Source organism: Dendrobates tinctorius, unplaced genomic scaffold (assembly GCF_039654945.1).
Source record: "Dendrobates tinctorius isolate UK_male_01 unplaced genomic scaffold, ASM3965494v1 ptg000060l, whole genome shotgun sequence".
NCBI classification, from domain to species: domain Eukaryota; kingdom Metazoa; phylum Chordata; class Amphibia; order Anura; family Dendrobatidae; genus Dendrobates; species Dendrobates tinctorius.
In genome coordinates this window covers 10,597,560-10,616,848 of record NW_027361728.1, presented here as the reverse complement: position 1 = coordinate 10,616,848, position 19,289 = coordinate 10,597,560, and the positions used below count along the sequence as shown (strand labels likewise).

General features: G+C 44.5%; 1 protein-coding gene across 1 annotated transcript in view; it reads left to right on the top strand.

Moving 5' to 3' along the window:
• Positions 1-4,979, top strand: part of LOC141092494 (uncharacterized) — a 29,593-nt gene extending 24,614 nt beyond the window's left edge. Inside the window, exons 3-5 of the mRNA XM_073578680.1 lie at positions 3,811-3,835; positions 4,560-4,633; positions 4,853-4,979. Coding sequence (XP_073434781.1) covers positions 3,811-3,835; positions 4,560-4,632 — 98 coding nt within the window. The 3' untranslated portion in view covers position 4,633; positions 4,853-4,979. The remainder of the gene's footprint in view (positions 1-3,810; positions 3,836-4,559; positions 4,634-4,852) is intronic.
• The last annotated feature ends 14,310 nt before the right edge of the window (positions 4,980-19,289 follow it).

The window sequence follows — 19,289 nt, the reverse complement described above, 5'->3', positions numbered from 1 at the left end:
GGGCTGGCTCCAGGTTTTCATGTGTCCCGGTGAAAGAGTGTCAGTGGGCCCCTTTAACACATACCACAATTCATGATGCTCCGATACGGCAGAGAAATATTGATATAGTGCAATGACAAATACTTCACTTCTTACATTACATGACTGATATCTATTTTAAATTCTACAATAGCTCAAAAACCGGACAGTATATTCCTCCGTAAAGTAGTATGGCCACCACATAGTGCGCCATACAGAATAATGAGCCCCATATATTGCTCCATACAGAATAATTGGTCCCATATAATGTTCCATACAGTATATGATGAGCTGCACATAATGCTACAGTATGTGATGGTCCCCAAATAATGTGTCATACAGTATAGGACGGTCCCCATAGAGTAGAATGAGCCCCACATATTGCTCCATACAGTATAATGAGTCGCATATAAAGCTCCATACAATATATGATGGGCCCCATTTATTGCTCCATACAGAATGGGCTCCATATAATGCTCCTTACAGAATAGGCTCCATATGTGCTCCATATAATGCTCCATACCCTATATGATGCCCCATAAATAATTAACCCCATATGATGCTCCAGTATATGATGGGCACCATGGATGATGCTCCATTGTATGATGGGCCTATATAATGCTCCATATATAATGGGCCCCATATGATGCTCTAGTATATGATGGGCCCCATATGATGCTCCAGTATATGATGGGCCCCATGGATGATGCTCCATTGAATGATGGGCCTATATAATGCTCCATATATAATGGGCCCCATAGGATGCTGCAGTATATGATGGGCCCCATGGATGATGCTCCAGTGTATGATGGGCCTATACACTGTGTGCAGAATTATAAGGCAAATGAGTATTTTGATCACATCATCCTTTTCATACATGTTGTCTTACTCCAAGCTGTATAGGCTAGAAAGCCAACTGACAATTATGTAAATCAGGAGATTTGCATCTCTGTAATGAGGAGGGGTGTAGTCTAATGACATCAACACCCTATATAAGGTGTGCTTAATTATTTGGTAACTTCCTTTCCTTTGGCAAAATGGGTCAGAAGAGAGATTTGACTGACTCTGAAAAGTCAAAAATTGTGAGATGTCTTGAAGAGGGATGCGAAAATGAGAATGAGTGACCTCATGGAGATCAACATCCCACACTGCGGAGACACCATCACATGTTTCTCAACGCAGTGATGCTAGAGCAATGCCCCCATCCCTTATGGGAAATATGCAAAAACATGTAAATCAACAGCCACAGAGACACCATCACATGTTTCTCAACGCAAGCAATGACTAGCCAGGTCTTTCACCGGGAAGGAACAACCACGGGAAGGCCAGTCTCCAATGAAGGAAACCACCAATGCCAAAACATGGTATCCATCCACAGACAGCAGTTTCGGGGTATTGCCCCTCATCAGTGTGGAGTAGGAAACTGGCTAGTAGGAGCAATGCCTAGTAAAAGACTGTGAAAATGAGGATGAGTGACCTCATGGAGATCAACATCCAACACTGCGGAGACACCATCACATGTTTCTCAATGCAGTGATGCTAGAGCAATGCCCCCATCCCTTATGGGAAATATGCAAAAACATGTAAATCAACAGCCGCGGATACACCATCACCTGTTTCTCAACGCAAGCAATGACTAGCCAGGTCTTTCACCGGGAAGGAACAACCACCGGAAGGGCAGTCTCCACACTGATGAGGGGCAATACCCCGAAACAGCTGTCTGTGGATGGATACCATGTTTTGGCATAGGTGGTTTCCTTCATTGGAGACTGCCCTTCCCGTGGTTGTAGAGGGAAGATGGAATTAAGATATGAATGAAAATCATGTAAGGAGTTGGTCGTTCCTGTCCAAATAAAGAAGACCTCATCGATGTAACGATGATATCCTAGAGCAAATTGAGAAAATAGATCATTAGAAAATACATGGTTAATCTCAAAAAAGTTCATAAACGCATTTGCATAGGCTGCCGCTATGTTCGCACCCATTGCAGTGCCACACTTCTGAATATAGTAGGTGTCCTCATATAGAAAATAATTCTCGTGTAATACTAGTTTGAGAAGATCTAAACAAAATTGAATGGAATCAGCGGACAAGACATTATCCATCAAGGTTGCTTGGGGATGAAAAGAAACATTCCCTTGTTTAAATTGTGCAGCCTGTTCTAATGTGATTAGATTGAGTGTCATCATAAAGAAAGGTGGCTATGTTGGTCCCTTTTTTTTGGTTTTGAATGTCAGAAATGTTTATTTCTACATTTTGTGTTGGTTTACCTGTTGAAAATAAACAAGTGAGATGGGTATATATTTGGCTTTTATTAAGTTGCCTAATAATTCTGCACAATAATAATTACCTGCACAAACAGATATCCTTCTAAGATAGCCAAATCTAAAAAAAACCCACTCCAACTTCCAAAAATATTAAGCTTTGATCACATTACACTACAGCACGGAATCAGTTCCTTTTCTGGATACAAGAGTACTACAGGACAGTGAGGGTAATCTTTCTACAGACTCAGGGTATGTGCACACGTTGCAGAAAATTTCTGCACAAAAACCTGAATCCTTTCCCTGAAACTGCACCTATTTTTCCGTGGCGGTTTTTGCGCGGTTTTGATGCGTTCTTGATGCGTTTTTTTCCGCAGCGGTTTCTAAAAGCATGGGAGAAGCCTAAACCGCAGAAAAATCCTCAAAATTAATGTGCATGCTGCGTTTTTTACCGCGATGCGTTTTTTTCGCAGTAAAAAACGCATCAATGTGCACAAAAAGTGCAAAATGCATAGAAATGACTGTGCAGCTTATTTTTAGCGGTTTTATAGTGAAAACCGCGGTAAAAACCGCTAAAAAACGCTGTGTGTGAACACAGCCTCATACTGCAAACCAACAGATAGCAATAGCCTTTTGCATTACTCAAGTTGTCACCCTAGGGCTACCAGGAATAGTCTGCCACGTTCGCAATTCAACAGAGTGGCGCGTATGAGAGATTGGACACTAGGGCCAAGAAGTTTAGAGACATACATTATCCATCAAGGTTGCTTGAGGATGAAAAGAAACGGGTTTTAGCTCCTCCAACGCCTCCACCCCTAATGTACCCCAGAGAAAGGGTCCCATTTGTTCATACTTTTCATCCACTGATGCCCAAGGTCTATTCCATCATTAAGAAACACTGGCCGCTTCTTTCTAAGGCCTATCCTGATATCAATTCATTTGAAGCCCCAGTACTGATCTGTACCAAACGGCCCACCAACATTTGGGACAAATTAGTGAAGGCAGACATAGGTAGTAAGTTGCCCACCACTACTCAAAAATTATTTGCTACCTGTCGTCAAGGCACATTCCCTTGATTAAATTGTGCAGCCTGTTCTAATGTGATTAGATCGGATAACATTACCCATCCAAGGACAGGTAAATCCTTTCCAATACGGGGCTACCATACCTGTGACTCGAATTTTGTAGTATACCTGGTCAAATGCCCATGCGGTCTCCTCTATGTAGGGGAGACAACCCAACATGTAAAGGATCGTATTGCTAGTCACAAGTCTACCATTAGATGCAAAAAGAATTGGCTACAATTACCCGAACACTTCTCTAAATTCCGACATTCGGTTGCGCAGCTTAAGTTCCAGGTCATTGAGCGTGTTCCCCGTCCTAGGAGGGGTGGTGATCATGTCAAGCTCCTGAGACAAAGGGAGACCTTCTGGATACATAAGTTGGACACTTTAGCCCCCAGAGGGCTTAATAGAGAGATAGATTGGCTTATATGAATATTAATAACTTGTTTTCTGTTGTTTTGCAGACTCGCTAATTTGCTATCACCCTAGGTGAGTTTGCTCCGCCCTCTGGACTCTGTCATTGACTCAGCCTATTGATATATCCCCCTATTGATATATATCTCCATTAGCTTAACTTCAATCTCCTACACACCCACATAAGCTTCTCATTACATATGTGCCCCTCATTATTATTTCCATATGTTGTTTCACTATATATATGCCTGGCTTACATGAGGTTCTATATAAGCGTGTGCTGGGGCTGTTCTATCACCTAGACGCTGCTTCACTTCCTGATTAATTGTTACCCTGACAACCCTTACATCATTCAGTACAACGACGCAGGCTCTGAGCCTGCGCAGTACTAACATAACAGCGCAACGTCACTTCCGGTCCGGACTCCTCACTTCCGGCCTGATGCTGCCCCAGTGACTAACATATAAATATGCTCAACGCTTACAACATGTGCACGCCGCCATTGCAGCCAGGCGCGGGAGCGCCGCTTTATACCAGCATATCACCAGGTACTTTATTTACTATTGATAGCGCTTTTTATTTCCTGACTAAGTAGAGCTTTTTTTACTTAATGGCCGCACTTATTGTGACAACGGCAACCCACCATCTTTTATATGCATCATTTTTTACTGACTTTTAGCAGCGTTAGTGAACCACCCATTGCAAGGACAGCGCTGCAACATTAGGTACTTTATGGCTTATATGGTCAGGACTTATAGTAACTGCACATAGAAGCTAACTATCTGACTATTCTTTTCAGCTGCTTTCTTGGGCATCTTGGGGAGTTCTATTCTCCCTTCTGCACCCTATTCTATGATCCAGCTCTGGATTAAGGTAACCCCTTCTCTCATTATTAACTTAATATGGTACCAGTCCACTATGCTTGTGTGCATATTACTGTATACCACTGTGATCTTATGTATATATTTTTGTCATTTTGCTCAATGGGACAATTTTTTTATTTTTATTTTTTATTTTCTTATTCATTTATTTCTTTATGGTGTTGTACTTTATTGGATTCACATGTCTGATATATTTCTTTTATATTTACAGCGATAAAGTGATAAAGGCTCTGGCAGAGCCGAAAAGTCTGTTTATATCGCTTCTACTAGATATGCTATATATTCTTGTTTGGCTCCCACATATTTGTTTAATAAAATTGACACTTATTCGCATGAAATCTATTTGAGTGAGCGGTGAATTAGACTATTTGAGTAATGCCTCGGCAACAGCGACATCTTGTGACCGAATAAGAACATTACTTCAAAGAATCAAATCTCTTTACAACAGGTACAGTATTATACTGATGCGGACAAAGATATCCAGATTTATACAACCCTGGTGAGCTGAGACATATATCTCACACTTGTACACTGATCTTATAATAATCTACTGTCAAGTCTGACAAATTAAAGGAAAACTGTCAGTAGGTTACTTCTGCCTCATCTGAGTGTGATGTAAGCAAAGAGATCCTAAATCCAATGATGTATAACTCTGTTTCCTTTGTGCAGCAGTTCTTCTGACACAGAGTTTTTAGATTTAGCAATGATTAAGAACCGGTGTTGTTCGAAATGCGTCAACTATGCATAATTTATAGTTCCCCCTTTTTTCTCTATCCTTTTCCACTATTTTTTATTCTCTTTCATTATAGATTTTTTCATTCATGAGCTGCGCTAGACCCCATGAGAGATGAGAAGTATCCTTTTCCTTCTTTTTCAGAATTAAAGTGCCTAAAACATAAAAAAACTCCCCAAATTTTACTCACTCTTTAACTGCATTTACATCGGAACTGATTATTGGCCTTTCCAAACAGGCTTCCAGTCACCGATATGCAATCAACATATTAGTTTGTTGGGTTAAATCATTGTTGAAGGGAATCTGTCACCACATTTGACCTATCTAAACTATGAATATGGGCATACAGGTTACAGAATGCTGAAAAAAGTGATACCTGTACGTCTCATATCAGATGCCTAGATGCTGATAAATCATCTTTTATCAGTTTATGAAAATTACCTCATCCAGGCTATGGGGCAGGACGTTGTCCAGAAGATAACTCTGCCTTCGCACTTCACCTCCACACATATCGCCTCCCATCAGTGTCACTCTGTACCTGTGACGTCAGTTGCTCCAGAGGAAATTTTGCACATGCGCATTACTGTTCTTTTCTTTCTTCTGCAGTCTTCTGCCCTTCTTTGGGCACAGGCCTCAACCACCTTGTGCCCAGGTGATGTTCCTAGTGTTGTAAGATGGACATTCTGCCTACATTCCCCCTTGAAGACCCACGTATTGCTGTATTGTGCAATGTGTATTGTGGCATGTATTATTAGAGATAGATTGCATTTTGCCCAACAGTAGGGGGCAGTTCGGTTTAGTGTTTGGAACTAGTTTAGAGTTTGAGGGGCTAAGGTGCAGGGACAGAGACAGTTTCCTGTCATGAGATCAGATAGGGCCTAGCATGGAACAGAAGCAGACCTAAGGTCTGACTAGTCAGCAGAGCCACATGACGTCAGTGTCCCTAATGTGAGTGTAAACCGAGGCAGTAAATATCGAGAGCTGGAGCAAAGAAAAGAAAAGTGATGCACCAGCGACGGGTCCTGGGACAAGACGCTTAGCTGGAAGAGTTTGCAAGCCAGAGAGGTAACAGGCTAGGACAGAACAGGGAACGCAAGACGAAGAGACTGCTCCGGGCAGTAGTTCCAAGGCATCAGCAAGTAAAGAAGTTAAGTAACAGCCATACTGGCAAACTAGTTCACCTAAGGTAAAGGAGGACACAGAACTTCGGGTTGACTCTCATTTACTGGATGGAGGTACTATTAATTGGGGACCGTATGAGATTCAATGGCTAGCACACGATAGGTACGGGGGTATGGTGCTAGTGAAGGAGGCTCGTGAGTCCCACATAAATGTCTATTAGAATCACTGCACACATACACTTAAGGAGTATTTGCTTATTAGTGGAATTTATTGAAAACAAGTGCTCTTATAGTGATTGCGACAGAATGACGTTTCGGTCATTCAAGACCTTGATCACATAAGTCGCCTTGAACAATGTAGTGGTTCATGAAGGATGTGGTCCTTTTGATCAAAATAGGAACAGGGAGTATGCCCGTAGTAGTTCTGAACTAAGGGCTGTCCTGAATTAGGTAATGGTCACTTATGCCTTTAGGTTAGCCAGGGTCAGAGCGGTCGCTCTATGTGGTGTGGTGGTGAGACGGTGGAGTGTGTTAACACTCAGGTGTAGCAAGGAGGAGTAGCACTCCTCCTTGCTACACCTGAGTGTTAACACACTCCACCGTCTCGCCACCACACCACATAGAGCGACCGCTCTGACCCTGGCTAACCTAAAGGCATAAGTGACCATTACCTAATTCAGGACAGCCCTTAGTTCAGAACTACTACGGGCATACTCGCTGTTCCTATTTTGATCATAAGGACCACATCCTTCATGAACCACTACATTGTTCAAGGCGACTTATGTGATCAAGGTCTTGAATGACCGAAACGTCATTCTGTCGCAATCACTATAAGAGCACTTGTTTTCAATAAATTCCACTAATAAGCAAATACTCCTTAAGTGTATGTGTGCAGTGATTCTAATAGACATTAATTGGGGACCGGAGAGACACCCGAAGTACTGTGCTTGGTGGTGGTGAAGGTAGAGATGCTAGCTGAGTCAGAGGCAAGTGAGACTAGAGAAGGAAAGCAAAAAATGTGTGTGAAGATGATCCATGTTCTAAAAGAAAAGTTTGTGAAGTTATGCACCCGCTATCTCTAATTCTTGCTAAGTTACTGTTAAGTAAAAAACTGTTTATTGTTGACTGGTGGTCTCCCTCATTGAACCTCTCAACACCTGGTCCTGCTGTCATGCAAGTTGTAGTAAAGACTAAGTGCAACATGAAGGGATAAGGGGAAGGGAACCCAACACTAGGGAAGGGGGGAGTGCAGACCCCTAGGCAGATCTAACGTCACCCTATCTGTCCTAAGCATCCCTAACCCCTGCCTGACCCTGGCGATAAGCCCTGCATAGGGAAGGACAGGATATGCACTAGTCAATCCCCACTACTACTAAAAAGTCAGATGGGATACACAAACAAAGGGAACACGTAGCTTGATTAGACTCGGAGAGAAGCACAGACGTCCACCAAACACCAAAGAGGATGCTAGCCGAATGCTATAGCTTCAAGCCTCAATAGGGAAATGGAAATATCACCAGCAACTCTCAGCAGCAAGCTGGGAGTCATAAACACCCTGGTCCAGATGTGTCAAATAGAGCCGGAGGAGGTTGCCACTGGGTCTTAATGTCAGAAGGACTAGGAAGGAGTTTGCAAAGCCAACCACTGAGACCTTCTGCAGCTAGATGCAGTGCGACTGTCTGCAGCCTCTGAGACACCCGTGACAGTACCCCCCTTCTGTGAGTTGCCTCCAGACACTCAGAACTAGGCTTCTCAGGATGAGAGATGTGAAATTAACGAACCAGCCTGGGGGCATTCACCCCTGATGCCGAGACCCACATCTTTTCCTCTGGGCCGCATTCATCAGTATCATGTGATCCACAATGACATAGCACCCCTATGGACGAATCCCACATACCTGACCAGGATCTCCATCTTCATGTAGCATGCCAGGGCATGAAGATGAGTACTGCACCCACAGCTACCTCCCCACACCACATTACATAATCACGCTGGGGACACTAAGAACGGCACCTACACATAAGGCACTTGATACCTGACTGTATCCATAGAAGGGTAGAAGACTGCGGAGAATTTGAGCGACCAACGTCCCAGGGACAGAGTGACACTGATGGGAGGCGAGATGTATGCAGATGAACTGTGGAGGCAGCATTATCTTCCATGCAACATCCTGCCCACAGCTTAGAAGGAGTCATTTAGATAATTGGATAAAAGATGTTTTTTCAGCACCCCCATGTAACTTTCACATACAGTCTGCACCCCCATATGTAACCCCCATTGAGCCTGTACTCACACATATAGTCTGCACCTCATATGTACCCACATAGCCTTCACCCCCACATGCACAAACCATAGAGCCTGTACACCCACAAATAGTATACACACCAAATGTATTGCCCATAGTACCCCTACATACAGCATGCACCCCATATGTACCCACATAAAGCCTCCACCCCCATATGCACACTCCATAGACCTTGTACATCCATATATAGTCTGCACCCCATATATATTGCCCAGAGAGCCTGACCCCCACATATAGCATGCACCTAATATGTATTGCCCATATAGCCGGCACCCCTATATGTACCCTCACATATAGCCTGAACCCCCATATGTAACCCCTCATATAGCCTGCACCACCCATACATACTCTCACATACAACTATACCCCATGTACCCCCACATATAGCGTGCACCCCCATATGCACCCTCACATGTAGCCTGCACCACCATATGTACTCCCACTTGTAGCCTGCATCCCCCATATGTACCCCCACTCGTAGCCTGCATCCCCCATATGTACCCCCACTTGTAACCTGCATCCACATATGTATCCCCACTTGTAGACTGCATCCCCCATATGTACCCCCACATGTAGCCTGCATCCCCCATATGCATCCCCACATATTGCCTTCATATCGATATGCACCCCCACATATAGACTGCATGCTCCAAATGTATCCCAATATGTAGCCTGCATCCCCCCATATGTACCCCCACATATAGTCTGCACCCCCATATGTACCCCCACATATGTACCCCCACATATAGTCTGTACCCCCATATGTACCCCCACTTATAGCCTGCATCTCCATATCTACCCCTACATGTAGCTCACATCCCCCATATGTACCCCCACATATAGCCTGCCCCCACATGTAGCCTGCATCCTCCATATGTATACCCACATGTAGCCTGCATCCCCCATATGTAAGTAACTCCACAGATAGTCTGCACCCCTATATATACCCTAACATGTATCCTGCTCCCCCATATTATTATTATTATTATTATTATACATTTATATAGCACCATTTATTCCATTGCACTTTGCATATGAAAAGGGGAAATATAGACAAGTACAATAAACATGTGTAAGACAAGGGACACACAAGTACAGAAGGAGAAAGGACCCTGCCCGCGAGGGCTCACAGTCTACAGGAACCATCCCCACATGTAGTCTGCATCCCCATATATAATCCCACTTGTAGCCTGCACCCCCATATGTACCCTCACATGTAGCTTGTGCCCTTGAACCCCGCTCTTCCATAATTACCTGTCACCAGTGCCTAATCTGTTTCCTGCCCAGGAAAACATTTCACTTGCAATCTATAGCATGGCTCCTCCCAAAAGTCACACAGGCATGACGTCATTGTGGCGCCCCCAGGAGTATGGTCGCCACAATGGCATTACCTTCCTCCTAGGAAGTGTGATGTAATGCCTGGAAGCAATGAAGGGTCTCTCTGACAGATAATCTCTACATACAACACAGTTCCCACTCCAGACCAGCAGAGGGAGCTCTGAACCAATACTAAGGGGAAGAGTTTCTCTCTGGGGGCCAGGAGGGGAAATTAGTCAGTTCTGTGAGGAGGGCGAAGTGTGTGGATGTGAGAAGAGCTGGGAGATTGAGCAGAGAGTTGAGGCTCATTCCCAGCTGGAGCGCATGATCTGGAGCCTGGTCTCCAAGGTTTTATGGATACTGACGGTCCTGCAACAGAAACCAGAGGAATAGGAAGCTGTAAATGCTCTATTCCCATCTAAGACTCGGAGGCACAACAGCAACGTGTGAGCCAAAGGAGATAGAAGGCTACAGCTGTCTGCAATATGAGGGAGATCCAAAAGGGAAGAAGAAGGAGGAACGTCAGTGTAACACAGTACTGCATGTACTCAAGTAAGCGCTAGAGAGGAGACTACACAACCCATCTGCATAGAGAGATTCCTAAGGTGCTTCCAGGCTATCAAGCTCCTGTGCCATATGTAATCTGGACTCTGGACTGCACTTACAAAGTAAAGGTAAAGAAACTATACTTTGTTGTGTCCTTGCCTTCTTCCTGCAACTTCTCCAGCACTGCTACATCTCTGTGCCAGGCACTGCACCCTCTTCCTCAACCCCTATTCTCTTCATCTACTCTGCCCTGGGACTACAGCCCTGCCTGTGGAGGGCTATAACATCACTGCTGCACCCCACCATCTGTCCCAGGGGATCTGTCTGCAGCGTCGGCTTAACACCTCCTTTGCCGAACACCACAGGTGGCGTCACGAATCACTCATAAACTTTATTTCATCACTCAATCCTCTTTTACATGGGCGCCCAGGGCCACGGACCGGGTCTCCGCTGCTGTGACATTCCCCTCTGAAGGACCGGCCCGCTACGGAGTACCCCACTGCCCTGGGAGGGCGACTCATCATCACAGATCCTTTACACACTGTGACTCCTGTATCATTATAGTCAATGGTACCATCAGTGCATACACCGAATCCTGTTTTGTGGGGGTTTAGTGGTAAGCCCTGATGGAGCCACTGATCACAGTGGCAAACACTATGTGAACCCAGCCAACATAGCAATACTAAAGAACAGAGCACGGAGTAAAAAAATGACTGCTCATGGGAGACATTTATAAAAAATAACTTCTGTTAGTAAAAGCATTTGTTGTCGCTGTATAGAGACTCGCTACTTTTTGATCAGTTAAACAGTCATGTTTGTAGCACTCTACTGTACTGGATGCTACCATGTTATTTATCTAAACTGCCACAAGATGGTGCTATTGTATATTGTTCCACAACAAGTCCCACACCAGATCTATGAATGCTCCTGTAGATAATCCACAGTCAGCTTTATGGTATGTGTGATATATGGAGTATTAAAGGAGGGTGGTTTGCACCTAGAAAAAGACCAAACTGTATTCCCAAATATAAAGAAAAGACAGAGAAGGAGAGCTATAGACAATAAAAGAAAAAATGACCAGCACCTCCTGACAGAATGAAGCAAATGTGAACAGGTGCAAGCTGCTGAACATGACAGCCTAAGGCCATGGTCACACCGCAGTGTTTTCTCTCATCCAAGAGAATCAGGCAGATTATGCTACTCATGCTCTGATCCAACTCTAATCAGAGTGTGTGATCTGATTTTGTCAGATGAGGAGACCATGGAAAAAAAATGTCTCCATCTTCTCCATTCTGTCATGGCATGAAAATTGCATTGCATTCAGATGCCATCTGAGTGCAGTCTTATATTTTCCATGGACTCATTGACTTGCATGGTCGAGTGCAATTTGAATATTAACTCAAGCTTTGGCATGTTGCAATTTTTTTTCTCAGGCAGATTCTGTCTGAGGAAAAGATCTGACGTGTGCATGACCCAATAGAATAACATTGGTTCGAGTGCAATCTGATGGTTTGTCGGATCGCGCTCAGGCCGAAAACATTGTCGTATGTATGAGCCCTTATAGAAATATATGAAGCTGTCATGCTCCGGTCAGGAGATCCCCAGAGATCCACGGACGTCTGCATGAGCCCTAAAGCTGGGATGAAGATCTATCGCTAAGCACGGAAAAAAATGCAATTACTTGACCCACCAACAGCAGAAAAAATAAAAACGTATGGTTTTAAGGTGCATTTATACTGCAAGATAATGGTGAACGAGTGTTGTTTAGAATGCTCGTGTCGTGATTATCTTGCCTTGTAATCACCAGATGAGTAAAACGCTTGTTCATTGGGTGAAATAATCTTTTGCGCAGCGTAAAACATCATCGTTCTCGACGGTGCATTGTCCTACCAAAACAGGACTCATGCTGGGAGAACTATGGCCGCCTGTGGGCACGGAGCGATCTATTACAGATCTCTCAGTGCACATCATTTATTGGGGTCGGCCTGAATAAGTAGGCAGTAGATCGGCGGTTCCATCATGCTGCCGTTCGCACCTTTAACTGTCCACAATTTTTGGCGCTTTGTGAGTATAAGCTATACAGCCTGTAGGTGCCACGGGCAGCGCGGTGGCTCCGCGGTTAGTGGATGACACCTTACCCGAGCACGCTCGCTCATCACTAATCAGCATCACTCACGTTCCAGTGTTCACATTTTACGTATATCATAGAAGAGCGGGAGACTTCACTTTCTGCTCATATATTATCTCACTTATGTACACTACAGGGAAAGGAAACAATTTAATTGCTCCTAAATAAATAAGCACCAGATGTTGCCCATGACCAGCACAGACTTGGCCTCCAGGATGTATGCAAACAGGGAGGCGATGACTGGGGACAGCACATGGACAGCAGGGTGTGGAGGATGCAGGGAGGTTACAAGCTCTGGATTTCTGTGGCAGACCTCCAAATAATACTGAAAACTCCTGGGTAGGGCAGAGGGGCGAGCGCACTCATGTGCCATACCAGAGTGTGCAAACAAGTCATAAAAAGCTGAGCAAGCGAGAAAGAAGAAAAATGGTGAACGTGGTTTGATCCTGTTTACTTCCTGACCTCCTCCTTGCCTTGCAGCCCTTGTTCAGAGCAGGATTCCCCCCTGTGCACACATCCTGGAGGAACCGTACGGTTCAACTGCTGCTTCACACGTGTGCGCTGTACTCATCACGGCGTCTACAGGCTCACGTATATGACTGGCGAAATGTGACTTCTCCGTCTATTAAATATACTCCGTGTATTGAAAAGGGCACATGCGTACTACCATTAACCCCTTCACCCCACAGCCTCTTTTCACCTTCCTAACCAGGCCAATTTTTCCCATTCTGACAAGTGTCACTTTAGGAGGTAATAACTAGAGATGATCGAATTTGTTCGGATTCGGTTCCGAATATGATCGGAATCAAATATTATTTTTGCAATATTCGTCGAACACAGCCGAACGTCATTAGAGTCAATGGGAGCAGAAATTACCGAATATGTTCGGAACCGATCATAAGACATACATTCAGCACGAATATGTCAAAATCAGATTCGGGGCCGAAATCCGAACAAATTCGCTCATCTAATAACTCTGGAACGCTAAAATTTAGGTCGAAGTGATTTTCGTTTATTTATGAAAATGTTGAAAATTTGACAAAAATTTTTTTGAAAATTTTACAATTTTCAGGCTATGTGCGCACGTAGTTTTTAGGTGCTGCGAATTCCTCCCCGCGGATTTTGTAAATTCCGCAGGTAAATTTCAGGTCAAAAGACCTGCGGTTTTACCTGCAGATTAGGCTGCGGTTTTGCCCTGCGGTTTATCACCTCTACAATGGAGGAGATGGTAAACCGCAGCGGGATCCGCAGAAAAGAAGTGACATGTCATTTCTTTCTGCGGATTTGCAAAACCACGCGGAAAATTCCACAGCATGTGAATAGCGGTTTCCATTTTATATAGAGCAAAATGGTACTGTACAACGCAGCAGATCCTGCTGCGGACCCGGAGGGCCAGAAACGCTGCGGATCCGCAGCAAAATCCGCAGCATGTGCACACACCCTCAAACTTTAAATTTTTACGCCCTTTAACCAGTTATACCACCCAATGTAGAAAATAAACAACATTTACCACATGCCTACTTCATATCAGCATTAATTTTGAAACATTATTTTTTTTGTTAGCAATTTAGAAGGATTAAAAGTTGACCAGCAATTTCTAATTTTTTCAACAAAATTTACAGAACCTTGATTTTAGGCAACACATCACGTTTGAAGTGAATTTTAGGGGCCTATGTGACAGAAAATATCGACAAGTGACACTCTTTTAAAAACTACACCCCTCAGTGCTCAATACCACACTCAAAGAAGTGTCTTTAGGAGCTTCATCACAATTAAAGCAATGTGTAAGGAAAAAGTGAAAATTTGACATTTTCTCACCAAAATATTGATTTAGCCCCATATTTTGCATTTTCACAAGGGTAACAGGAGAAAATGGACCATACAATTTGTTGTGCAATTTGTGGAGAAGGGGATGGAGCAGAGTTTATTTTTGGACTGTGTCCCCTAACCAAGTTTTTAACCAGATAGCCCTTCATGCTTGCATAGATTTTTGCTATAATTTATGCCACTTTCTGTCGTGACTTATAGTGAATCTGCCATGCTGCTGCTTGCTGGCCATTGTGCTAAAAGTCAGTTTTTTACTGGAAATTTTTGGAACTTTTGAAAACCAGAATACTGTTTGCTGAATTTCACTTAGGCTATGTTACCACTGTGAGATTTTGGTGAGCATTTTACACTGCATATTTTTGAGAAAAAAAATTCAAGCAACCTATTTTACTTAATAGGTAGTGTTGAGCGATACCATCCGATATTCAGAAATATCGGATCGGATTGGATCGGCCCAATACACAAAAAGTATCGGGTATCGCCGATTCCGATACCGGAAGTCCCATTCAAGTCAATGGGACAGAAATATAGGAATAAAAAAAACCCTTTCTTGCCTTGTACATCCTGCATCGGAGGGGGAAGAGTGTGGGCGGTGCATGGGCGGACACTGTGCGTGTCTGTGTGTGCGGGCGGGGTCTGTGCGGGCCTCTCGGGGGTCTGTGCCGACTGTCGGGGGCCTGTGCCGGCTGCCGGTGGTCTGTACAGGCCTCTCGGGGGTCTGTACAGGCCTGTCGGGGGCATGTGCCGGCTGCCGATGGTCTGTACGGGCCTCTCGGGGGCCTGTGCTGGCTGCCGGGGGCCTGTGCCGGCTGCCGGTGGTCTATACGGGCCTCTCGGGAGCCTGTGCCGGCTGTCGGTAGTCTGTGCCGGCTGCCGGGGGCCTGTGCGGGCCTGCCGGGGATCTTGTGTGTGTGCAGGCATCGTCCGATGGGATTACAAGTCCCACCGGGCTATGTCTGCTACAATGACAGTGATTGACACCTTAGCCAATGATGGGAGAGTAGTAGTCCCATCATCCGGCTAATGTGTTGAATGTAAAAAAAAAAAACCATACTACATTCATACATACTACGTACTACATACATGCTACATATATACTACATTCATACATACTACATATATACTACATTCATAATAATAAATAAATAATATTTATTTTTATATAGCGCTAACATATTCCGCAGCGCTTTACAGTTTGCACACATTTTCATCACTGTCCCCGATGGGGCTCACAATCTAAATTCCCTATCAGTATGTCTTTGGAGTGTGGGAGGAAACCGGAGTACCCGGTGGAAACCCACGCAAACACGGGGAGAACATACAAACTCCTTGCAGCGCTAACCACTGAGCCACCATGCTGCCCCTACATACTACATACATGCTACATATATACTACATTCATACAACATACATGCTACATATATACTACATTCATACATTATACATACATACTACATACATGCTACATATATACTACATTCATGCAACATACATACATACTACATACATGCTACATACATACTACATTCATACAACATACATACTATATACTGCATACATGCTACATATATACTACACTCATACAACATACATACTACATACATACTACATATATACTACATTCATACAGCATACATGCATACATGCTACATATATACTACATTCATACAACATACATACATAGTACATACATACTACATACATACATACATACATACATACAACATGCTACAGACATATAACAAACAAACAATGTACTCCCTGATCCGCAGAAATCCACGCGTGTCCCACGCCGATCTCCCGTGGAGAACAGCAGCATCAGCTGATGCGACCGCTCTCTACGGGCTCCAGGAATCCAGTGACGGGAGGTAGATATCCTTCCGCACTGTATTCCTCTGCCACTGTAAAAAAATAGTCCAGGGTCTCACTTTATGGCAAAAGCTGCATGGGAACTTTCTCACACAGCAATGCCAAAAGTGAGACTAGGGACTATTTTTTTACAGTGGCGGAGGAATACAGTGCGGAAGGATACCTACCTCCCGTCATTGGATTATTGAAGACCCTAGAGAGCGGTCGCATCAGCTGATGCTGCTGTTCTCCACGGGATATCGGCGTGGGACCCTCGTGGATTTCTGCGGATCAGGGAGTATATGGCTTGTTTGTTATTTTCATATTTTTTCATAGATGACACTGGCTTCGGGGATCAAAGTGACAAGTGATGGTGAGTATGTACTCTATGTTATATGTACTGTATGTCTATGTATGTATTGTATGAATGTATTGTATGCAGTATGTATGCAGTATGTAGTATGTATGTTGTATGTCTGTAGCATGTTGTATGTTTGTAGTATGTATGTAGTATGTACTATGTATGTTGTATGAATGTAGTATATATGAAGCATGTATGTAGTATACATGTAGTATGTATGTATGTTGTATGAATGTAGTATATATGTAGCATGTATGTAGTATGTATGTATGTTGTATGAATGTAGTATATATGTAGTATGCATGTATGCATGTTGTATGAATGTAGCATATATGTAGTATGTATGTAGTATGTATGTATGTTGTATGAATGTAGTATATATGTAGTATGCATGTATGTAGTATGTATGTATGTTGTATGAATGTAGTATATATGTAGCATGTATGTAGCATATATGTAGTATGTATGTATGTTGTATGAATGTAGTATATACAGTATGTAGTATGCATGTATGTAGTATGTATGTATGTATGTATGTTGTATGAATGTAGTATATATGTAGTATGTATGTAGTATGTATGTATGTTGTATGAATGTAGTATATATGTAGTATGCATGTATGTAGTATGTATGTATGTTGTATGAATGTAGTATATATGTAGCATGTATGTAGCATGTATGTAGTATGTATGTATGTTGTATGAATGTAGTATATATGTAGCATGTATGTAGTATGTATGTATGTTGTATGAATGTAGTATACATGTAGTATGTAGTACATATGTATGTTGTATGAATGTAGTATATATGTAGCATGTATGTAGTATGTATGTATGTTGTATGAATGTAGTATATATGTAGCATGTATGTAGTATGTATGTTGTATGAATGTAGTATATATGTAGCATGTATGTAGTATGTATGTATGTTGTATGAATGTAGTATATATGTAGCATGTAGTATATATGTATGTTGCATTAATGTAGTATATATGAAGTATGTATGTAGTATGTATGTATGTTGTATGAATGTAGTATATATGTAGTATGTATGTGGTATGGTTTTTTTTTTTTTACATTCAACACATTAGCCGGATGATGGGACTACTACTGTCCCATCATTGGCTAATGTGTCAATCACTGTCATTGTAGCAGGCATCGCCCGATGGGACTTGTAGTCCCATCGAATGATGCCTGCACACACACAAGATCCCCGGCAGGCCCGCACAGACCACCGGCAGCCGGCACAGGCCCCCGGCAGCCAGCATAGACCACTGACAGCCAGCACAGACCCCCGAGAAGCCCGTACAGACCACTGGCAGCCGGGAAAGGCCCCCGGCAGCCGGCACAGACCACCGACAGCTGGCACAGGCCCCCGAGAAGTCCGTACAGACCACCGGCAGCTGGCACAGGCCCCCGACAGGCCTGTACAGACCCCCGAGAGACCCGTACAGACCACCGGCAGCCGGCACAGGCCCCCGAGAGGCCAGTACAGACAACCGGCAGCTGGCACAGGCCCCCGAGAGGCCCGTACAGACCACCAGCAGCCGGCACCGGCCCCCGACAGGCCCGTACAGACCACCGGCAGCCGGCACAGGCCCCGGACAGTCCTGTACAGACCCCTGAGAGGCCGGTACAGACCACCGGCAGCCGGCACAGACCCCCGACAGTCGGCACAGACCGAGCATCATGATGTGCACAGACTGCGCATCATGATGACATCATTTCAGCAGCCAATCACAGCCACAACAGTGGCTCATTGCATTATGGGGACTTCCGATTCCGGTATCCGATATTGAAAAAATATCGGTACTCGGTATCGGAATTCCGATACAGCGAATATCGGCCGATATCCGATATTTGCAGTATCGGCATGCTCAACACTATTAATAGGTGCAGAAATGGTGCAGAAATCTGCAACATCAAAAATTCACCGAAAGTTCATTGTGGGAACATAGCCTTAGGCCGGTTTCACATTAGCGCTTTTTCAGCGCGCGCACGGCCGGGGGTAGCTCCGCCCCCGAGCCGGCTCTCTGCCCGGCGTGCCCGCCCCTTGCTTGTAGCGCCGCCTACTAGCGGACAGCGGCGCCTGCGATCGGCGCACCCTATCTTTAGCATAGGGTGCGCAGATCGTGCGCAGGCCGTGCGCTAGTTGCGCTTTGACCTGCGCTGCGCACTTTTGACGGTGCGCCGTGCGCGCCAAAATCCAAAAAGTTTGATTTTGGCGCGCACGGCGCACCGTCAAAAGTGCGCAGCGCAGGTCAAAGCGCAACTAGCGCACGGCCTGCACACGATCTGCGCACCCTATGCTAAAGATAGGGTGCGCCGATCGCAGGCGCCGCTGTCCGCTAGTAGGCGGCGCTACAAGCAAGGGGCGGGCACGCCGGGCAGAGAGCCGGCTCGGGGGCGGAGCTACCCCCGGCCGTGCGCGCGCTGAAAAAGCGCTAGTGTGAAACCGGTCTT